This window comes from Mangifera indica, chromosome 2, assembly GCF_011075055.1.
Source record: "Mangifera indica cultivar Alphonso chromosome 2, CATAS_Mindica_2.1, whole genome shotgun sequence".
NCBI lineage: Eukaryota > Viridiplantae > Streptophyta > Magnoliopsida > Sapindales > Anacardiaceae > Mangifera > Mangifera indica.
The window spans coordinates 14,303,543-14,323,734 of record NC_058138.1 but is presented as its reverse complement, the minus strand read 5'-3'; the positions used below and the strand labels follow the sequence as shown (position 1 = coordinate 14,323,734).

The 20,192-nt window shown below is 32.7% G+C and overlaps 2 protein-coding genes and 1 long non-coding RNA gene across 3 annotated transcripts; 2 read left to right on the top strand and 1 right to left on the bottom strand.

Moving 5' to 3' along the window:
- The first annotated feature begins 610 nt into the window (after positions 1 to 610).
- LOC123198210 lies at positions 611 to 5,547 on the top strand. Its single transcript, XM_044612878.1, has 10 exons — positions 611 to 1,623; positions 1,693 to 1,814; positions 1,970 to 2,032; positions 2,161 to 2,250; positions 2,325 to 2,490; positions 2,664 to 2,850; positions 3,019 to 3,854; positions 4,314 to 4,922; positions 5,000 to 5,065; positions 5,179 to 5,547. The coding sequence occupies exons 1-10, from the start codon at positions 1,057 to 1,059 to the stop codon at positions 5,284 to 5,286; spliced, it is 2,814 nt and encodes a 937-aa protein (XP_044468813.1). The 5' UTR covers positions 611 to 1,056; the 3' UTR covers positions 5,287 to 5,547.
- A 3,052-nt stretch (positions 5,548 to 8,599) lies between these two features.
- Positions 8,600 to 11,398, bottom strand: LOC123198202 (RNA-binding protein Y14). The gene is made up of 4 exons (XM_044612865.1): positions 11,063 to 11,398; positions 10,073 to 10,209; positions 9,300 to 9,451; positions 8,600 to 8,993 (listed from the first exon to the last, which is right to left on the bottom strand). The coding sequence occupies exons 1-4, from the start codon at positions 11,322 to 11,324 to the stop codon at positions 8,948 to 8,950; spliced, it is 597 nt and encodes a 198-aa protein (XP_044468800.1). The 5' UTR covers positions 11,325 to 11,398; the 3' UTR covers positions 8,600 to 8,947.
- Positions 11,399 to 16,294: 4,896 nt separating this feature from the next.
- LOC123205701 lies at positions 16,295 to 17,956 on the top strand. Its single transcript, XR_006499889.1, has 2 exons — positions 16,295 to 16,539; positions 17,591 to 17,956. It is a non-coding gene; the product is annotated as an uncharacterized LOC123205701 (long non-coding RNA).
- The last annotated feature ends 2,236 nt before the right edge of the window (positions 17,957 to 20,192 follow it).

The window sequence follows — 20,192 nt, the reverse complement described above, 5'->3', positions numbered from 1 at the left end:
AATAATAAAAAAATTAATTTTATTATAATTTATAATATTAATTTTATTATGATTTTAATTTTTTATTTAGATAAAATAATATATTATATATTATTATTTTTATTATGTATTATTATATATAATAATTATTTATATTTACAAATTTTTCTCAAACAAAAAAGATAATTTATACTTAATAATATTTTAGGTAATTTTTTATTTTTTGTATCATGACATATTATTTAAATTAAACTTATCTTGAAAGATAGTTTAAATGATAAATATAAGATGTTCAAACGAGAGAGCATATATTAAAACCTTATTTGTGATATATTAATAATACATTTTTGATTTATTTGATATATTAATTTTTAAAATAATTATTAATTCAAGATTTAATCTTTTTAATGGGATCATTCAATCTTGGAGAGACGATTCGGCTAACTAAGAGTCCTTGGATTACAAAAATACTATATTTGGTAACCATAAATTGGAGCCGTCCTTTTCATTATCATATCTTTGTGTAGCACAAGATTCACAAAAAGTCATCACAGGGCGGTAAGAAAAAATGCACCTAGTACCAGAGAGATGAAAGCACTTTAACCGAGTTTTTAAAAAAAAAAAAAGTCGAGCAACTCAGTCAACAGGAAATACACAAACAAATTGCACTGCAACTTGTTTATGTTGTCAAGACTCAGGAGGGTTGACACTATGCAAAAATTCCTGCAACAAAAGGGGTAGTTAGGATCCAACAAACTAGAATTTTTCACCAATCTGTAACAAATCCACCATCTTCCCCACCTGATGGACCTGAAACCCTGCTTTTCTTTCTCTTTCATGCCCCTGGTTTAGTTTAGACCACCAAACCAGCTTTGCGTTTTGCTACAAATGAAAATTTATTAGTCTTTTGAGTACTTCTCCATAACTTTTTCTAAGCTATGGTCCATCTGGGTCACCATGAATGGAACAATACCAACCAAAAAACTTGTTACTGACACCATCTGGAATATCTTAGTTTTCAAGTGTTCCTTAATATCCAGCCTTTTACTTTTATAGGTTCTGCACCTACTCATCACCATGTCCATGTTCCATTTAATATTCTTCAACTGGGTCCTTTTGTCTCTAGGTTATTCTGTTTTTCTTGGCTCGGGCTCTTCGTGGTGCCTACAACAGGTTTTCCAGCAAACTGAGAGAACGTTTGAGCAGAAAACTGATAGGTTCTGGGAATTCAGAGAGCAAACCAACACTTGGGTTGAAGTAGAACTCCCTTATGATCTTGTTTCTTGTGTTAATGAAAACTGTTCTAAAGTGGGAATTATTGATCACAGAATAACAAATTCCAAAGAAGAAGAGATGGAAAGTTTGAGAAACAAAGATGGTGATGGTGCTGGTGCTGGTGCTGGAGTTGTTGAGGACAGTTCTGATGCTGTTTTGCCTCTAAGAAAAAGAATTTCTTTGACAAGAATGTCAGAAACATCCATCTGGGTCACAGGTGTGAGTGGTTCCATATATGAAAGGTTTTGGAATGGAGTTCAGTGGGTATTTGCTCCCCATGATTTGCCAATTTCAGCAGGCCCTGCAGTTGCTGTGTTCATTGTCAATCAAACAATTCTTGCTCTTTCAGAAGCAGGAATTCTTTATCAGGTACCATTTGTTTCAGAATTCTGAAAAATTGCGCCAACTGTTCATATCTGATCTTATTCAGTCTTTCAGATGCAACTGAGTGAGAACTCACAGCCACTTTGGGTAGAGTTCATACCTGCAATTTATCAAACCACAAATAAAGAATCAGAGACGATCCAAATAAAGTCTGGTGTTGTTTCGTATGATGGGGAGTGAGTAATTCCATTAGCTACGAAGTTTCAGAATTTTTTGTTAGTAGTTTAATCAGTACAACTGATTATTTTCCAATGATGAAGTCATTGGTTCGAATCAAGGGGATGCTAAATTTTTAGTATCTTCTTGCTGATTGTTATGCACTGCCTTGCAGGAGGGTTTATTTCTGCACAAAAAATGGATTGTTGTTAGAACTTTCTGAGGTTGAGCCTCCCAGGTAAAACTCTAATACAAGTTAGAGCTATTATACTAATTCTAGTTCTCCAAATTTGAATTCCAGTCTCTATTTATTCTGTAGATCCCAATGAGGAGACTCTAATGTTCACTGCTATAAACATAGAACAGATGGGTAAATCACGGTCGACCACCTGGCGCAAACGTTGCTGCAATAGCTGATGCTGCCAGTATTAGACCAGAAGTTGTTTATACTATAAGGTAATCTCTCAGACAAACTGTTTGGGGACATAAGTGATACTAATTTAGCTGAACATGAGCCTGTGAAAGTGCAGTTCTACTGGTGATCTGTATGAATATGATAGAACCTCGAAGCCTTCCTGGAAGAAGCATATATGGAACAAAGCAACAGCAGGCAACACTTCTTTGACACCATCACTAGGGTGTACTGTGTATGGCTTGATTGGGGATCACTCTATCTCCCTGTTTCTTCTAACTAAGGTAATCTGCAGACAGTTGTTCAGATAATATCAGTATCCATAAGAATTCAGAAACAAAAAACATTTACAGTTGCCACATGAGTTACATATTATCATCCACTTTCCAAGCACAGAAACTTTTGCACTTGAGTAAGCTCAAAATTCTTTTTTCTTTCCATGATTGTGAATTTACAGGGGGGTAAATTGGTAGAGAGACGGATACAGCAAAGGAAGTGGAAATGGATAGTCCATGGAAGTCCAAAGGATCATCTTCTGACATCGATAACACCAATTCTGCAAGATGAATCAAATGAGAAGTTTTCATTACTTTTCGCTTCATCTGTGGGAACTGTATTTGAGTATCAAATATCAAAAATTTCAGGTGAGTTAAGTTGGTATTATAAGAAAAGAATGACTAAATTTTACTTATCTTTTTAACTGCTCAATGAAAATGAAATGAAATTAAATACCTTAACTTTGAGTGATGCAACCTCTAGGCGGCAGTAATATATGCGATATCCTTAATGTGTAAATTTTTATCTGAAGGCAGGTAGTTCTCAAGAGAGGCAAATTCTTGAAGGATGGATATCTCATATGCATCCGCCACAAGCGAAAGTTGCAAGAGGTGTTACTGGGCTGCCATTTCAAGTTGGCAGGATACTGTTTCCACTGGATGATGGTAGACTTGGAGAATTGCATCTATCAGGACTCGGTGGAGAAAACTCAGGGCCAAATAATCAATTTAATGTCAGAAGAAAGGCACCAATTAAGTATGTCTGGTCTATTTTAGATGCCCCAGAGACTGAAGGATGGAATGCAGAGTACTGCACAGAAGAACGTGGGCCTATGAATTGCATTACAGGCATTAAAGATGAACCAAATGAGTCAGGACTTACTAGAATGACTAGAAGGCGAAAGGGTAGCCAAGCACAACATGATTACTTACTTCCAAGTTCATCAGTTGCGAGGCCAGAGAACACTATGGAAGAGTATAGTTTACCAGATAATTGGATCAACACTAACTTTCGATTGAGAGTGATGCATGGAGGCATATCATTTTTCCTCATAACAGATACTGGTTTTACTTTTGAGTATCTTTTCGCTGAAAATATATGGCTTTGGCTAAGGCATGACCACTCAACTCCTATGAAGGGGGTGCTGGGAAACTACAATGGAAGCTTATATTTGGTCGACATATACGGTAGTTTGCTTATCAGAGAAAGGAGCAGCACTGAGCTAACGTGGATAAATTGTACTTCAATGAGGAAAGGAAAGCAAGTTATAGGAGGTCCTCCCTGGGATGGAATGACAGGTAAAGCTATGAAAGTTACAGCAGAAGATGCACTCTTCTTTGTGAGCAGAAATGGAAGATTACTACAATTCACAGTAAGTCACAAAAACCATATAAAATAAGCATGTCGATTAGCTCAAGTACTGCAAATATGTAACAAGTAAGATATATTGTGGTTCAGATTCTTAGAAAAATACATACACATTGGTTAACGTTAAGCTGTTAGAATTTATATATTTTCTTCCATTATAGTTCATTACACATAATAGAAAAAAATTTTCAAGGCAATCCACAGCAAGCTTTCATATATTCATTACCATCATCAATGTCAAAATTGTGAGCAAAAGCATGTCACTATCTCTATTCACATATAACAAAGCTGAATGTGATCAGGGCAAATAAGAAATTACAGAGTTCTACAGAAAATATAGGTAGATAAAAACATTTTGCAACAGTTTCAAACTCCAACATAGAGCCAATGAAAACAGAGAATGTGAAACTTGCCAAAAGTGATAAATCAGAATAATTCTGAACACACCACAACTGTTTTGTAGGTAGCCTTGAGGAAGTTCAAATGGAAAGATTGTCAGCACCCTCCACTGACTAAAGTTGCCTGCATAGTAGATCAAGAACTTTTCCGGGACAATATAGTGTTTGTTGTTGGAAGAAATGGCCGGCTGTATCAGTACAACAAAGTCACTGGATTATGGCACCAGCACTATCAGTCTCAGCATTTGATTTTATCAATAGTGCCTGGAACTGCAATGAGGCCATCATCAGCATCACTAACAGGCTCGCTCTTTATGCTTTCACAAGATGGGGGACTAGTTGAATATCACTGGAATTCCTGGGATGGGTGGAATTGGGTGGAACATGGCACACCTGATAAAGGTGTGACCCTGGTTGGCTCACCTGGCCCATGTTTCAAAGGAAATCAACTGTTCCTGATTGGTTCTGATGGAAAGGTATACCTCAGGTATATGGCTCAAATGACATGGAGATGGAAAAACTATGGTTTTCCAAATATGGAAAAAATGAATGCTGATGATCATGGACAAGCTGGGGCCAAATATACAACAGAAGAAGTTTGCAATGATAAAGATTTTGCAGCTAGATTGGAGGCTGAAGAACTTAGTGATCAGAACAAAAACTGTGACCCAAGGGTATTTATGCAGTAATTATACTGACTTGCAGAATACCACTGATATGAAACTGATCATAAGTGTTCAACTACATGCAGGTAGCAACCACAAGACCGGTTTCATTCTCTGAAGATTCGATGATTTTTGAGCTAAGAGATGGCAGAGTAAGTAACATTATCTCAAACAACTGGTATATATGACTTCATAACAAACCGGATTCCATTTCTTTCTAGTTCATACAGTTATAAGACATTGCTAACATTCTACTTAATGGCAGTTGGCAGAAATGCAACTAGTAGAGGACACAAATTGGGTATGGCTGCGTATCATTGCCACACCAACAAGTGAATGCTTCTCCAATTATTGGACTGCTTTGGCATCATGAAATCATACACCAATTTTCGATCAGGAAGCACACATCTACAAATTACAAATCTACACGCACTGTACAGTTAACAAAGAATGCAACAGTTAGGAAGGTTCATACCCTGTATCTGCCTAGCCACAGGTAGGAGGCAGAACCTATAACTGAAAACATAAGGTAAAGAATCAGTTTCTCAAATGCCTGTACAATGCAAGAATCCAACCAAACAAAAAAGTTGCATAGATGTAAATAATTACCAATCAATAGAAGAAATTAAAGGCACCATGTTCCAAAAATATTGATTTCTGAATTTTACCCTCTTCCTGGTAGGACTGATCAGGACTGATCCTTGATATTGGAAAATGGATGAATGTTTTTTTTTTTTTTTACCAGTGATATAGATAGACACTGATCATCAGTTTTTACTTCCAAAAGGGTTGATCAGCCAGATCATCTGGAACTATAATGGTGAGTTAAAGAGGTCAGCCGATCAAAGGAATCAGATTACTACAAACCCTTTAGTCTCTAGAGAGTGTTGGGTACATTGCAAACACAACAAATGAAATCATTTGTTTGGTTGATGAAATTCATATTTAATATTGATTTTAGAAACAACTAGTAATAATGTAAAGAAGAAAAAGTTACCATATTATTCAACATTTTACACCTGAATATTACAAGTTTTTTCAATATATTTTTGAGTCTTTAACTTACAAAATTTTAAAGTGCATATACAGGAAACCTCGGAGGGCTTAGAACTATTACACCTTTTAGGCTTTTCTGGAGCTCTCTAAAAAATTTGTCAAAAACTATGCAAACAAAACAATACCCAAATTTGTATTATCCAACTTAGCTAATGGTTAATTATTTAAAATTCTCTATCCATTCCATAAAAAGATAGTTTATCTAGGAGGCTATGTAAGGAATTTTCAGATTAATATGTTTCAATTACTTTAATTTAAAAGGGTAATATTAAAAAAAAAAAAAAAAAAAAAAAAGGGCCTCAAATGGCTCCTTCGACCTCAAAGACCAAGGTCTAATAGTGATTTCATGGTGGAACCTCCTGTACAATCTAAAAAATCCTAGCAATTGAACTAGTGAGATCAATGTCTACAAATTTTATGATTTATAAAAAATGGACCCCGCAAATGTTTAATATTCTATAAAGTTGAGTTGTAGCTTTCATTAGATAAGTCTTGGTCTATTGCGTGTAAGAAAATCTTGTATACAGTGTCAAAAATTAATGAAATAAGTGTCAAATAATAACCAATTCATTCAATTCTAATTAACCTACAAGTAATGTTGACTAGAAGCAGGTTAAGATACAATCAAGTTGATGCCCTTTTTTTATGGGTTTCTTGGTAGCAGTAAAATATATATATTGTCAAGTAATGCTTCTTTCTACAAATTTGACTACAGAAATTATTTTTTTTTTCTAAGCATCACACATTTTATTAGTGGATGAAAATTTATGAGTTTAAAAACTTCCAGTATCTCTTTTTTTTTTTGTTTTAATGGGTCTAGGTAGTATCAACAAAGGGATCTGCATCATTTTATCAAATTTATACGTGATAGGAGGTCGGCTCATTACCGATCCAAACCCCCCATTTTTGACATGGTCACAATTTTACGAGCAGTGTCAAGGGTTTTAGGGCAAAGCTCACGGGCTAATCTGGTATGATTTATTAAAAAATAACATATATATGTGTGTGTGTGTGTATATATATATATTGAGAGTCAGCATGTGAAAACGCAGTTCATGAACTTGCCTAGCGGGGTGGGCCAACCCCTAAACGCTGTGGGCTATGTTAGAGCTGATCCTCACATGGCCAACTACCATGCAGTGCAGGAGCCTCATAAGTCTTTAGTCAATTGCTTGCAAGAAAATCTTGCATACAATGTCAAAAATATATGAAAAAAGAGTCTAATAATAACCAATTCATTCAATTCTATTTAACCTACAATAACAACATAGGAATCTGTTTAACCCGATAATGAATGCTCTCAATGAGGCTTTGGAGAAGGCTGGTGCTCCCAATTTGGAGATTGTAGCATCAGAAAGTGAGTGGCTATCGGACGGAAATCCTGTAGCCATTGTGAAAAACGCAGGAACTTATTTCAGAAATTGGATTAACCATGTTAAGGCAAGGAAAATAAAGGGACTCCCAGGAGGCCTGGAAAGGCTACTGAAACATATTTGTTTGCGACGTCGATGAGAACCAGATGGGATCGTGCAGCATTTTGGTGTCTTTCTCTCCTAGTAGAGCATGAGTATCAACTTTTGATCGAAAGAGTTGCGACAAATAAGATGCACTCATATTCATCTATTGATGCAGTAATTAAAGGCTTCTACTTAAGATAAATAAACCTTTACAGCAATCTCTACAAAACAGTTTATGAAGGAAAACAACACCAAATGAAACCACAGTTGCACCCTATGCTGCTATGCGCATGCATCGCCTTGCAATTAATCTACAGGAGAAAATGACTTCTGATTTTGATCATATAAATGCCAACAAGATGAATAATGTTATATACTCATACTTTAAATATACATTTAATATATCATCATTTTTTTTGGTAGGTAATTAAATAATGGGTTTTCACCATAGAGGTTTTAATGCTCCACCAAAATTTGATATATCACCATGTTTATCTACAATTCAAAATACCCAATTATGTATTGAAAAAGGTATTTAGATAGTTTTATTGATATTCAAATACCCCTAGTTTTAAATCCAATCAATCATACAAGAAATAAAGCCATTATGCAAGCGCAAAAGAAAACATGCTTTTAAGCTCAATCTTAAGGGGGCATTTGGTTTAAATTTTTTAAAATTACTTTGATAATATATATTTTATTTCCTTATTTAATTTGTCAATAATAAAAAATTATAGTAATTTTTTATTATCGATGCTAACGTGACTAGTAATATAGACGGTAATCTGATTATCACATTCACTTTAGGTATTTAAAGATTACCAATGTAATCTTGATTTTATTATAATTATATTATTATTTATTAATTTTTTGAGACAAAAATAAATTTATTTTTAATTAATATAACAAATAATATAAAAAAATTTAAAAATAATTATATTCAAAGGCATTTAAGTAAAATAATTTATTAGTAATATTTTATTACCTTTAACCAAACACAATAATTATTTATACCTACAAAATTTTATCAAACATAGTAATCATTTATACCTAATAATCTTCTAAGTAATCTATCTTTAAGATAATTTTTCTATTTTGGTAATAAAACATTACCCAAACCAAACGCCCCTAAGGGAATTTCTACGGCCCATCTCAAACAGGAAAATTCAAGCATTTACACACTTCACAACTCTTTACACCCTGAGATTTATCTCTCAAGAGACTCAGAAACAAGAGAGAAACATTACAAAATGAGGTTGCCTAGTTAGAAATTCCCACACTTTCATTCTAAATAAGTTGCAGGTTATCAAATAAAACTAATCACTACTACATTAATGTAAAGTTAGGATAAACCATCACTTAATACACCACAACAATATGGAAATGGCTGGAGTTGTGGGGAACTTTCCGCAAATAAACACAATTCAATAAAACAAAATCATGAGCATCAACTTAAATCTCTTTCATAAAATATCAACTTTCAAAACCCTTCTTGAACTCACATCAAGCCATGATCGAAGATCAGTATCTCCTCCTAGGACTCCTTGAACGATGAGTCCGTGCGGATCTGCAGAAGTTTTTGTAGGTAAGAACAATATTTGATATGTCGTGATAAACGTTTTATACAACTAAAATGGTTTATTCCATGTTCATTTAAAGAAAAACTATTTCCTATTTTAAAGAAGTTTACACAACATCTTAATGGAACATAGTTCTTGCCTGCAGAACAATTTTTATTTAGAAAGATGTTGTGCCTGTTCAAAACTAGCATATTATTTTACATTTTACAGATGTAATACTAAAAAGAGAAGCTTCACTATGCACACAGAAGATTATATCTACATTTCAAAAAAAGAAGAGAATGGTAACAAACCTCAAATTCTTTCTTTTGAATGGTCCAGTGCTAGGACCATTGCTGAAGGCCCAGTCAACATTAATGGTCTGCGTGAGAAGTTCAGTTCCGTTCATTGCAGTTATAGCATTTTGAGCTTCCTCGAAATTTTCATATTCAATCAGTGCATACCCCTAGTACATCAAAGTTTCATGTTAGATTACTTAAAAGAAAAATTATCATAAATGTTCAAAACAGAAAACTAGTTAATGTTATTGTTGAATTCTCAACAAAATAGCTGCAGAGACATAACAAATATATTATAACTTGAAAAAGGATTATGAAATTTCACATTAGTTCTGAACTAGAAAGGACTAATCCAAACCCCAATCACACTCAAACTGATCTCAATCAATCACTTTATTGATAATTTTCACATGCTGTATGCCATATGTGGAATGGAGTAAGTTGATAACCAATCAAGGTTCCAATTAAAGTGGTGTTCCCTGTTCCAGATTTAATCCAGCACAAAAAACAGAATCCATATTTGTCACGTCAAATTTACACAGAATATAAATATTAAAAGCAATGCCTTTACACCAGGAGAAAATAGCATGAGAAGTAGACAAACCAAGAGAGAGAATATAGTCACTATGAAACAAAAATAATCCAAGTTTTTGTAGATGACTCCACTAGAAACTAATTATGTGAATAGTAGTACATTAACATCACTTGCACAACTTTGAGCAAAAAGAAGAATGAAATGACTGATGATACTTTTAGAATTGTGAGAATCAATGAGCAAAAGAAATTACCTTCACAAAGCCAGTACGACGATCAAGATTTAAATGCAGGTTTTTTATCTCCCCAAACTCACCAAACGCATTCTGCAAATCATCCTCCTGTGCCTCCTCGTGTACCCCAGTGACCAAAATGATCCATCCTTCAATGGCTGCAAATAAGTTTTTTACGAGAGACATGAAATAACCAGTGAAACCAAAAAAGAGGAATATAAAAAAAAAAACGAAAATCCTTTAATGGTTGTACACATTGACCATCATGAAGCTTTTTCCATTAGGAAATGTAAAATATACAAGTTGCACCTTGAAACTATGCCTAAAAAAGTCTGAAAGTCACATTAAACAATTATACTTAGGTTATACAATGTAGAAGCTGGATTTAGTAAAATATGAGTTAAAGCTGAAGAAAACTCAAAGATCATTCTAATTTTCATATAAGGAGATGTTAATAATTTCCACACCTAAGAATTATCAACTAGCTCTTAAACTCCTTGAATGCATGACAACATGTGAGGATGCATCAAAGTAAAATTCAAAAAAGTATGTAATTAATCAATAACACATTTTAGCTAAACCACAACTACCAGCTTCGAATAGCCTATCTATACCTCCTCAACCACCAGTGTGATATCTAAACAACCAACAAAATAGAGGTTCAAAAAGAATTAAAACTAGGACGGTTGATGCGATGCTAACCCAAACTCTGGAGATAATCAATCATTTTATCCCAATATCTACCAGAAACCTCAAACAATAATAAATCAACAAAATAAACTAAAACAACCTCTAGATAGAGAACTAAAGTAAGAGAGGCACATCACCAAAATTCTAAAGGACCAGGGTCTAAGTGAAATTAATCAAAACTACTTCAGAGGTAAACGATATTATCCCCTCTTCTTTATAACCTAAAACCTATCCAAAACGAAATCTACAATTTTAAACAAAACAATCCCAAATCAAACAAAAAAAAAAACCCTAGAATGCGCAAGTCTCGGTAAAACTCACATCTTTGGGGGCCAGGGCCACCATCAGAGCCGAGGGAGTCGAAGTTACGATCAGCGAGGCGGCTATGGCGTTCGGCGTCGGCTTCTTCACGGAAGCCACGGCCTTTGGTCTTCTTAGGGGCGCCGCCGGTGATGGCAGACTTGAGCTTGGGCTGAGAAGCAGTGGCACGAGGCGAAGAGGAAGCGTCGACATCCACTGCGCCGTCCTCGTCCATCAAGTCGTCGTCTTCGAAGTCCAACGCGTCCACTTCCGTGTTCGCCATTTTTTCTTGTCAATTTAGGGATTTTGTGAGTCTCTGCGAGCTTTGTTCTGCTTTCGCTTTGCATTTGGTGAAGAGTTTTAATAATTTTTTTCCCTGATTAAATGGGCCTTAAATCAGTTTCGAGCTTCGATTATTGGTTTAATTTTTGGGTTCAGTTATTGGGCCTAGTTTTAATTCAGCCCACAAGTAAATATAGCTCCTTCATCCTAAATAATATTATATTCAAATCGAGTTTATTTGAATTTAAATTCGAAATCAGTTCAAATGAGTCTAAAAAGAGCCCAGTTCAATATAATTCAAACTTTAGGAATGTTCAACTCGTTAAACACACAAGCTTGAAAATTTTGATAGAAAACGATATCGTTTTGACTAATATACATTAAAACAATGTCGTTTTAGTATTGAATCAAATTTAAAACTCGATTCAATCTCGAACTCTAATTTGCCTCTTTTGAAACAAGTCGATTTCAAACACATTTAAAGTGAGCTCAAACTTGGTTCCTTGCAACTAAGTTCGAACTTAATTCAAATCCAATCTTAATTTTAAGTATTTCATAATGTTTCTAGATAGACTTTATTTGAGGTCAGAATGACATAAATCTCCTTAATTTTTTTAAATAATAAAAATTCATTTGTCATTAAAATAAATATTAAGATAAATAAATGATGAAGACTAATTACATTATTACATAAATATTCATTAATTAATTATAATGTCAGTCTTAATGGCTCAGTAACGATTCACTAACAATAGAGTAATGCTTAAGTTGGCTCTTTATTGTGATCCATTTTCTTTGATATTTGATTTGGAATTAATGGCAATATCTTTTAAAGTTTCTAAAATAAAAAATATATATATTTTCCCATTAAATTATAGGTCTTAAAAATAAAACCATATAAAGGATAATTACATTAAGAGTATGTGCGTATTTTGAGTAACAAATATATATATATTTATTTGTATAGAGGCGTCGATGGGCCGGACCGAGCCTAAAGCTCAAACATTGATGGGCTTTCGGGCCGCCCGACCCATTAATATATAAAGGCCCAAGGTCCAGCCCATATAAAAATGGGCCTTAAATGGGTTGGGCCGGGCTTTAAATATTTTTTTAAAAATTATTTAAAATTTTTAAATATAAATTATTTTTCAAATTATAAAATATAAATAAATATATACTATGATAATATTCAAATAGATTGAATTCATTTGATATTTGATCTATTTGTAATATTTTGTAATAATAAAATTAAAATAAAAATAAAATTATAAACACAAAGAATTATTATTTATGAATTCAAATATCTTCTGAAAGATAATTAATGAGAGAAAATGAGATTGAAAATATAATAAAATAATTGAGTTTAGAGATTTGTAAATGAAAGTAAAAATGAAGAAAATTTAAATAGGTTTATATAAAATAAATTAATTAATTAAAAAAATTTAAAAAAAAAATAAAGGCCAAGGGGCCTTGTAGCAGAAGCCTTGTTTCCCTCTGTCTAACAAGGCTTCTGTCTTGCGGCAAAAGGCAGAAACACAAGGCAAAAGTCTTGCTTCTGCCAGCAAAATTTTTTTTAAAAAAATTCTAAACAGTACCGGGCTAAGCTAGCCTATTGGCTTAATATTAAAACTCGAGCCTGGCCCAATAGGCCCATAGGCCTAACCCGACATGCTACAATATCGGGTCGTGTTTTTTTTCCGTATTTCGTGTCGGGCCTTCATTCAACCCGACCCAATTGACGTGTATATCTGTATTATCATATGAGTAAGTGTTACTTTATTCTTAATTCAAAATCATCAAATCAATATATATAAGTATATACTTATTTATATATTTAAAGTAAATATATATAATTTTATTGTTATATTAATATTAATTAAGTGACACCGAATGACATTAGTGTGGGTTCGTTTTTATCGTACTCAAACAACTCATATGAAAGATAATGTGAATACGAAGAATCGAGAACAATCCTAATTGATAGCCAACTTTTGCAGCCCTCTTGACAACAAAAAATTGGCCTTCATATTTCCACAATAATCCTTTATGAAGTGACCATGTGGATTTATGTTGACTAGCCAAGATCTTTACAAGTACCATATCCCCTAGGAAAATCTTCACATTTTACTATCCAACTATTTTTTTCATCTTCTTGGTTGCTTTACTCAAAATACAATCTTGCAATATTAGCTTGCTCATATATAGAGTAAGAGGTTGATATTTCATAACTATCTTGAATGGACTCCGATTAATAGTTTCATCAGTTTTCATCCATTTGTATATTATTCTACAAATGAAAACAGATGGAGAAGTATAGTAGTAAGTCTCATGAGTTTGAACAATTAAACCCAAAACTTTCCTGTAAATAGGGTTGGATTTGAGTCAAGTCAAGCTTAAACTTAAGCTCAGCTCGATTTGTATAAAATTGAGTTCGAGCTTGACTCGTTTCAAAAGAACTAAGTTCGAGTTTGGTTCAAACTCGTTATCAAAACGATATCATTTTAATACATATTTATCAAAACGATATCGTTTTGTATCAAAATTTTTAGCTCGCGAGCTTAACGAGCTAAACACTCTAGAGGTTATGCTAAAAAATGTTGAAGTTTCAGACTCGAGCTCGAGCTCAAACTTAAACAAATTCTATTTAAATCCAACTCTACTTGTGAACCTTATGGTTATCTTCAATACTTCACTAAATACTTAAGGAACAACTATATTATGTCATTTGTATATCTACACAAACCCTCGGTTTTCAAGATATCTCAAGAACAAAGAATTAAAGAGAAAATTTTATTCTATTACCATCAATACTTGAAATGAATAAAAATACATAACAGTATATCCAATTGCACATACCTATACACATCCATCTAGATAGATTACAACCGTAGAAATCTTAATGTAAGTATAATTGCCTAGTAAAGTTTTAGAAATAACTACTTTTTTATCGCTTTTAGCCCTATGTTTGGATCAAATCTAGATCAAGCCTCATACATTAGATAATGTTTCGAATGTTTTTGGACTTGATCGGAATCGGAATGTGACACCGGATAGAAGTTTTGCTATTTATCATGCTATGATATTAAGGGAAATTATATTAAATATCTATTTTTACCTTTTTATTAAGCAAAAATGTTTATTTCTCCTATTCTTAAGTAAAAATGCCCATTTTTCCTATTCATAAGTAAAAATGTCTTAATTTTTTTTTAAATATCAAAATTACCCTTCATCACATCTATATAAACTTTTTCACTCTCACTCTCATTACATATACTTTTTATATCACTTAAATACTCACTCTCACTCTCATTTTTAATTTATATCAATTACTACAAGTTCGTTCAAAAGGAAGAAGTTTGTATTTTTGAATTCGAATCGAAAAAAATTAATTAGTAAAAAAAAGTATTTATGTGAATCTTAACTCAAAACTTAATTTTATTTGTTAAATCTAATTTGTACATCATGTAAATAGGGGATTTGGATATTTGATAATAATTTAGGGGTTAAATGAAATGTTAGAAAAATATGGAGGGCATTTTGATACTACACAATATATAAAAGATTTAAATAACATGTTAAAAATAAATAGATATATTAAAATCAATAAAACTATGTATACCCATTTTTTATACACAATTTGTGTACACAGATGAGGTATTATCATGTGATTGGATGTTTCTTTATCATATGATGACACATGTTTTAAAATCAGCTAATTACGTGATGACACATCACTGTGTATATGAATTATGTATAAAAAATGGGTACACATAGCATTGCTCTATTAAAATACCTTAGAATGTCAACAATCAAAAAATCGCTCAAAAATATGAAAAAACATATTTGAATTTCGAAAATTACACGTTCAAATAGCTTAGGAATGAGGAAACCAAAAAATCGATCTGAAATTTCTTAATTACATCATAAAACATGTCTCAAAAAGCACAAAACTAAAGAGACAGATGTCAATTTGAAAACTACATATTAAAAAAGTTTAACCCGGTCACAAACAAGCTAAAACTCATAAAAATCGAAAATCCTAAATTTGGTAAAACAAAAAAACTGCATAATATACACTGAAATAGTTTCATTTGGGCCTCCAAATTAGGTGCAATCGGCAAAGTGGGTTGTTATTATAGAGCCCGAAATGAGTTTCGCGTTGATATATTACAGACTCTGTAACTCCTTTCGGATCAAAAGTTATGAGCATTCAAAGTCTATCTCACAAAGACCCTATAGTTTAAAAAAAATCAATTTCCACCGAATCCATGGTTTTCACAGTTCAATGTAAAATTTCCCATGGACCCCCATGGATCTCCCTCTGTTCCCCGTCCCCCTAAAATTTTGAAAATGCTAAATTCTCCCCCCACCCCATAGGTGCCTGTGGGAGGTTAACGTAGTGCCGACAGATCTAACCCATTTTCCAGCCAAAACTGGTCATTTCAGCCTCTAATTTCAACACAAATAAAATCTACACATTCAATAACACAAAACCCCTAAAGAAATTTAAGCAAAACAACAAAAAATTAAAACATTTTATGTATTGTTTAAAATCGAAACTCTAAACATTCAAACATTAAAATCTCTCTCAAATCTCAATACTCCGAATAATAAATTGATTCAAACAAGAAGTGAGATGATGTAATATCCTTATTTGTCGTTTTTTGTTGTTGAAAAACATGAAAAATCAATAGAAAAGACCAAAACCCGTTACGCCCGTGGAAGACTCGTGGGAAATCTGAATTTTTCTCTAAATTTGAACAGTAAATCCATGGAACATGTGGGGTTTATATATAAGGGCAGTTTAATTATTTTTTAAATTGAGAGTATTTTTACTTAATCCTAAAAGTTTTAAATAATTTCGCTTAGCACCATTCAGTTTTAGATATTTATTTTAATTTCTCTGATATTAATTAGCGTCTTCTCTTCATTTTTATTGAAAAAAAAAAGAAAAGGGGCTTAAAAGAATTCATTTTGGGCTTTAAATAATAGGCCTAAGTTGAATACGGCCCATTATTAATTTCCTTCTTCCTCTTCGCCTTGTTTCGATAAAAGAAAATGAAACAGATCTTCATCTCCAAACCGACGCGGTGTTCCGGCTGGTTCTTCATCGGGATCGGCTCCGTTTTCTTCCTGGGATTCCTATACGGAGCAATCATATCCAAACTTCTTCCTCCGTGCGACAATCCAATTCTATCAGCCATCCAAAGCGACAGGTAATCATCGTCATTTTGCTATATTTCTGGAAGTAATTGATTAGTTTTCAAAAAGATTGTTTTTTTAGAATTATATATTCTGATACTTATAATTGCTATATGCTGTTAATTATTGCTAAAATTGTAAACCCTAGCTAATCAATTATGTGGTTATTAGAAGCAAAAAATGTGAGACTTTTGAAGAGTTTGAAATTGTTTGTAACATAAATGTGAATTCTAATTTAATAATTACAAACCACAAGTGAGAAGATGCATAGTTTTTTATGAATATTGTCTAGTGGCAATAGATAATAGATTATAAAGTTGTTGAGAAACATAACAATGTGAAGTGTTCAGATATTTTGTGTTTCATGACGTCAGAATTGTAAATATGTAAATCTGGAAGCTGGCATTGTAGTGAAGAGCGGGGCCTCTGGTCCTTGAAAGCTGTTTCGTAATTTATTATATCATTGATGACATTGTTTTGCTTTTTTTGTTACAGCAGAATGGTTGTGTCATTTTGATGATTTTTAAGAGGATACCTTGTGGGAAATTTTGAATTGGTGAATCCTTTAAAGAATATATGATGGGGTTGGTTGACGACTTATCTGTTTCAATGTTGATCAACAGAATTTTGAAAAAAAACAACTGGAGCACATTTTTTGTTTCCTTTTTTACTTTTTTATGTGTGTTTGTTTATGTACTAAAAGGATTTGGATGGGGATTCCTTCCGTGACTAGAATCATTCAGGAAATTTCAAGTTTTCAACACAGTTTTCAAGTTAGCAGATGTGCTTGCTGTTACTTTACAATTTCTAAGATTTCATTAGTTATGTTTCTGTTAACTCAAGTGAACTATGATAAAGTCATTCCCTAAGACTAATCTGTTTTGGTTTTACTGTATTGAGTTTCAACCATCGAAGTTAAAGATTTTTGACTTTGTTGGATATCTGCAATTAAGTATAATGACATTCTGAAGGTCCAGTTGCTTTTATCCCCCTGTTAGTTTGTTTTTCTTTTTTCCTTTTTCTTTAATCTGATTTCCATCACTTAACTTTCCTCTCCTGTAACAGGTATTACTGCTTCTTGGTGCCCTTGACACTTCCTATTATTGTAGTAGCTGTATATTTCCATTGGCTTAGCATGAAATTGTTCAAGCATGCTTGATAAACTTAGCTGCAAAACTTAACATCAACAGATGAAGCAGAGAATTAGAGGACACCAGTCAGGTTGCCATCCATGGGTAAATTTTTAGCATTATTAGTCAAAACTGTTGTAAATGAGAGTTACAAAAACTAGAGTCGGAATGGGTATATGTGTTTTGTCCCTGAATATTCCTTCCCACTTTTGGGTATGCTTAAACCTTATGTTTTTGACAGATTGACCATTTCTGTTGACAGATGTAAAATTTAAATCTTTTAAGATAAAGCTTTCTTACATCTAGGAGACTATACTGACAGATATAATAATTGCTCATTACCAAATTCCTTTTTACTTTATTGATCTGCCTCTTAGTTGAAATAATTTGGTTCCTTTTATACCATAGGTCCAAATTTTCTTAAATATGTACTCATCTTCATGATGAATGTGGTGAATTTTTTGTGTTTTTCATCCAAAAATTCGGCTAACTCAGACAACACTTGTGGACCTTACATTTTGTTCTCTCTGATGTTCCCTCTCTTTCTTCCAGGCCATCTGAAACTCCCACGTCTACTTGAGAGCATGCATAACTTTTTTTTTTTTTGGGTCTTTTTGGGTAATGAAGGAAATCATTATGAACCCACACTTTTGAGTAAACCTGGAATGTATGCAATCACTTGTTAGTCATGTATGTTTAGTCGGTGTGAGAATGATTACATGTTGCATGTTTCTGACCTTAATGTTTTAATTTACAATTCACTCTAGATTCTTTCAACATTGCTTTTTTTTTTTTTGGGGTAATCTTCGTGAGAGCTTGCAGATATTTTTCATTTATTTTTGGGTTAATGAATGAAATCACTATAAGTCAGTCTCTTATCAAGTACAAATTATTAGAGTAAACCTCAAATATGTGCAATCACCTATAAGTCGTGTATATCCATTGGGTCTGAGAATGTTTACACGTTGTGTGCTTTGAACTGAAATGTTTTGAATTAAAATTTCACTTTAGATTCTTTCTATGTCATTTTACTTTTTGATTAATATTCATGAGAGTAGGCACACATTTTTCATTTCTTTTTGGTTAATGAATGATAACTCCATACACCGCTTCCAAATCGGGAACAGCATATTACCATAAAAATCAAATATGTGCAATGTCCTGTATGTTGTGTATACCTACTCGGTTTGAGAATGTTTATTGATAGCATGTTTCATACCAAAATGCTTGAATTTACAGATCAGACTAGATTCTTTCTATATATCCTTACCTCAAATGTACATCTTTTATACATGGTGACAATTTAAAGCTACTATGACTATGGAATAAAGGTTTGCATGCTTGTAGACTTTTCAGCCTAACTTTTCTATTCAGTGTTATCAGCTACTATGCCTAAAGTAAAGGAATTGGAGCAATGCATATTTTCTTTCATACTTTTGATTTTTACTTGCTCCTAGAGAAAGACTAATTGTATCTAATTCTAGCCATATGATCAAATAAATAGAAATCTATTAGGTTTTTATCTTGAAAAGATATGTTAGTCAAATTTAGCAGGAAACTCTCTTTGTCAGTTCCAATAATTGAATGCTTTTACTATTTGTTTATTCTATATGATGAATTTGCTATGATGGTAGTTGTTCACTAATCATGTAGGGTTGATTTTAAGGTGAGGTGTATGCATGGAGATGCTTAATGCTTTTCAAATTTCAAATGATAGTTCATCATAGAGTTTTCATTATAAACCCCATAATGATATTGATTTAAGAAAGTATCAAAATCTCTTTTAAGATTATTGGAACCCCACACCAGATTATTAAAAATCTCTGGTAATAGTTTCAAAAACTCTCTAAAACAGAGGTACATAATACTTTCAGATAATCACTTGTCATTCTTACATCTACCATACAAGAAAGTAGAGAAATGCCTTTTCTTAAAAAGGATTTGAATTCATGTAGCCAAGGGTGTCTTTATTTTGACATGATAAAAAGTGTTAAAACTTCATATATATATATATATATATTACATGATTGACACATAAGTGTATACTAAAAGTAGATATGCATAATTTACTCACGTGCACACACACAAAAAAATAAAAAACACTTCATATTGAAGTTTGATAAGTAACTTTAATGTATTTATAGGGGCCGTGTACTTTGAATACTATATGTTATAACTATTTTAACTATTATTTTCCCATAAGAGAACATGTACAAAATATAAATAAACAAAAATTAATGAATACATGTATTACCTATGTCTATGGTTGAGGGGTCATAATGAAAATAATTCATATCATAAAGGACAGACAAAATAAATATTAGGTCATCTCCATGAGTTAATAAGTTAATTGTTAAAAAATCTTTAGGCTATATTATACCCTTTTAGCCCATCACAATTAAATGGAGATACTTTGTTACAGAAGACCTTGAAGGAGCTCCAACGTCCAAAATTTGAATCAAAATTGATTTCCAAAATTAAGTTAACTCGGCCAAGCAAATTACATCTTTGGTAAACAAACCCTATTGCTCATTGGA

Excerpts from the sequence above, each read along its gene's own strand:
- LOC123198210 (XM_044612878.1), top strand. The coding sequence starts at position 1,057 with ATGTCCATGTTCCATTTAATATTCTTCAACTGGGTCCTTTTGTCTCTA. Across the intron at positions 1,815-1,969 it reads GTTGTTTCGTATGATGGGGA|GAGGGTTTATTTCTGCACAA; the intron begins GTGAGTAATTCC and ends ACTGCCTTGCAG. Across the intron at positions 5,066-5,178 it reads TTGAGCTAAGAGATGGCAGA|TTGGCAGAAATGCAACTAGT; the intron begins GTAAGTAACATT and ends ACTTAATGGCAG.
- LOC123198202 (XM_044612865.1), bottom strand. The coding sequence starts at position 11,324 with ATGGCGAACACGGAAGTGGACGCGTTGGACTTCGAAGACGACGACTTG. Across the intron at positions 9,452-10,072 it reads GTCGTACTGGCTTTGTGAAG|GGGTATGCACTGATTGAATA; the intron begins GTAATTTCTTTT and ends TTGATGTACTAG. Across the intron at positions 8,994-9,299 it reads TTCAAAAGAAAGAATTTGAG|ATCCGCACGGACTCATCGTT; the intron begins GTTTGTTACCAT and ends AAACTTCTGCAG.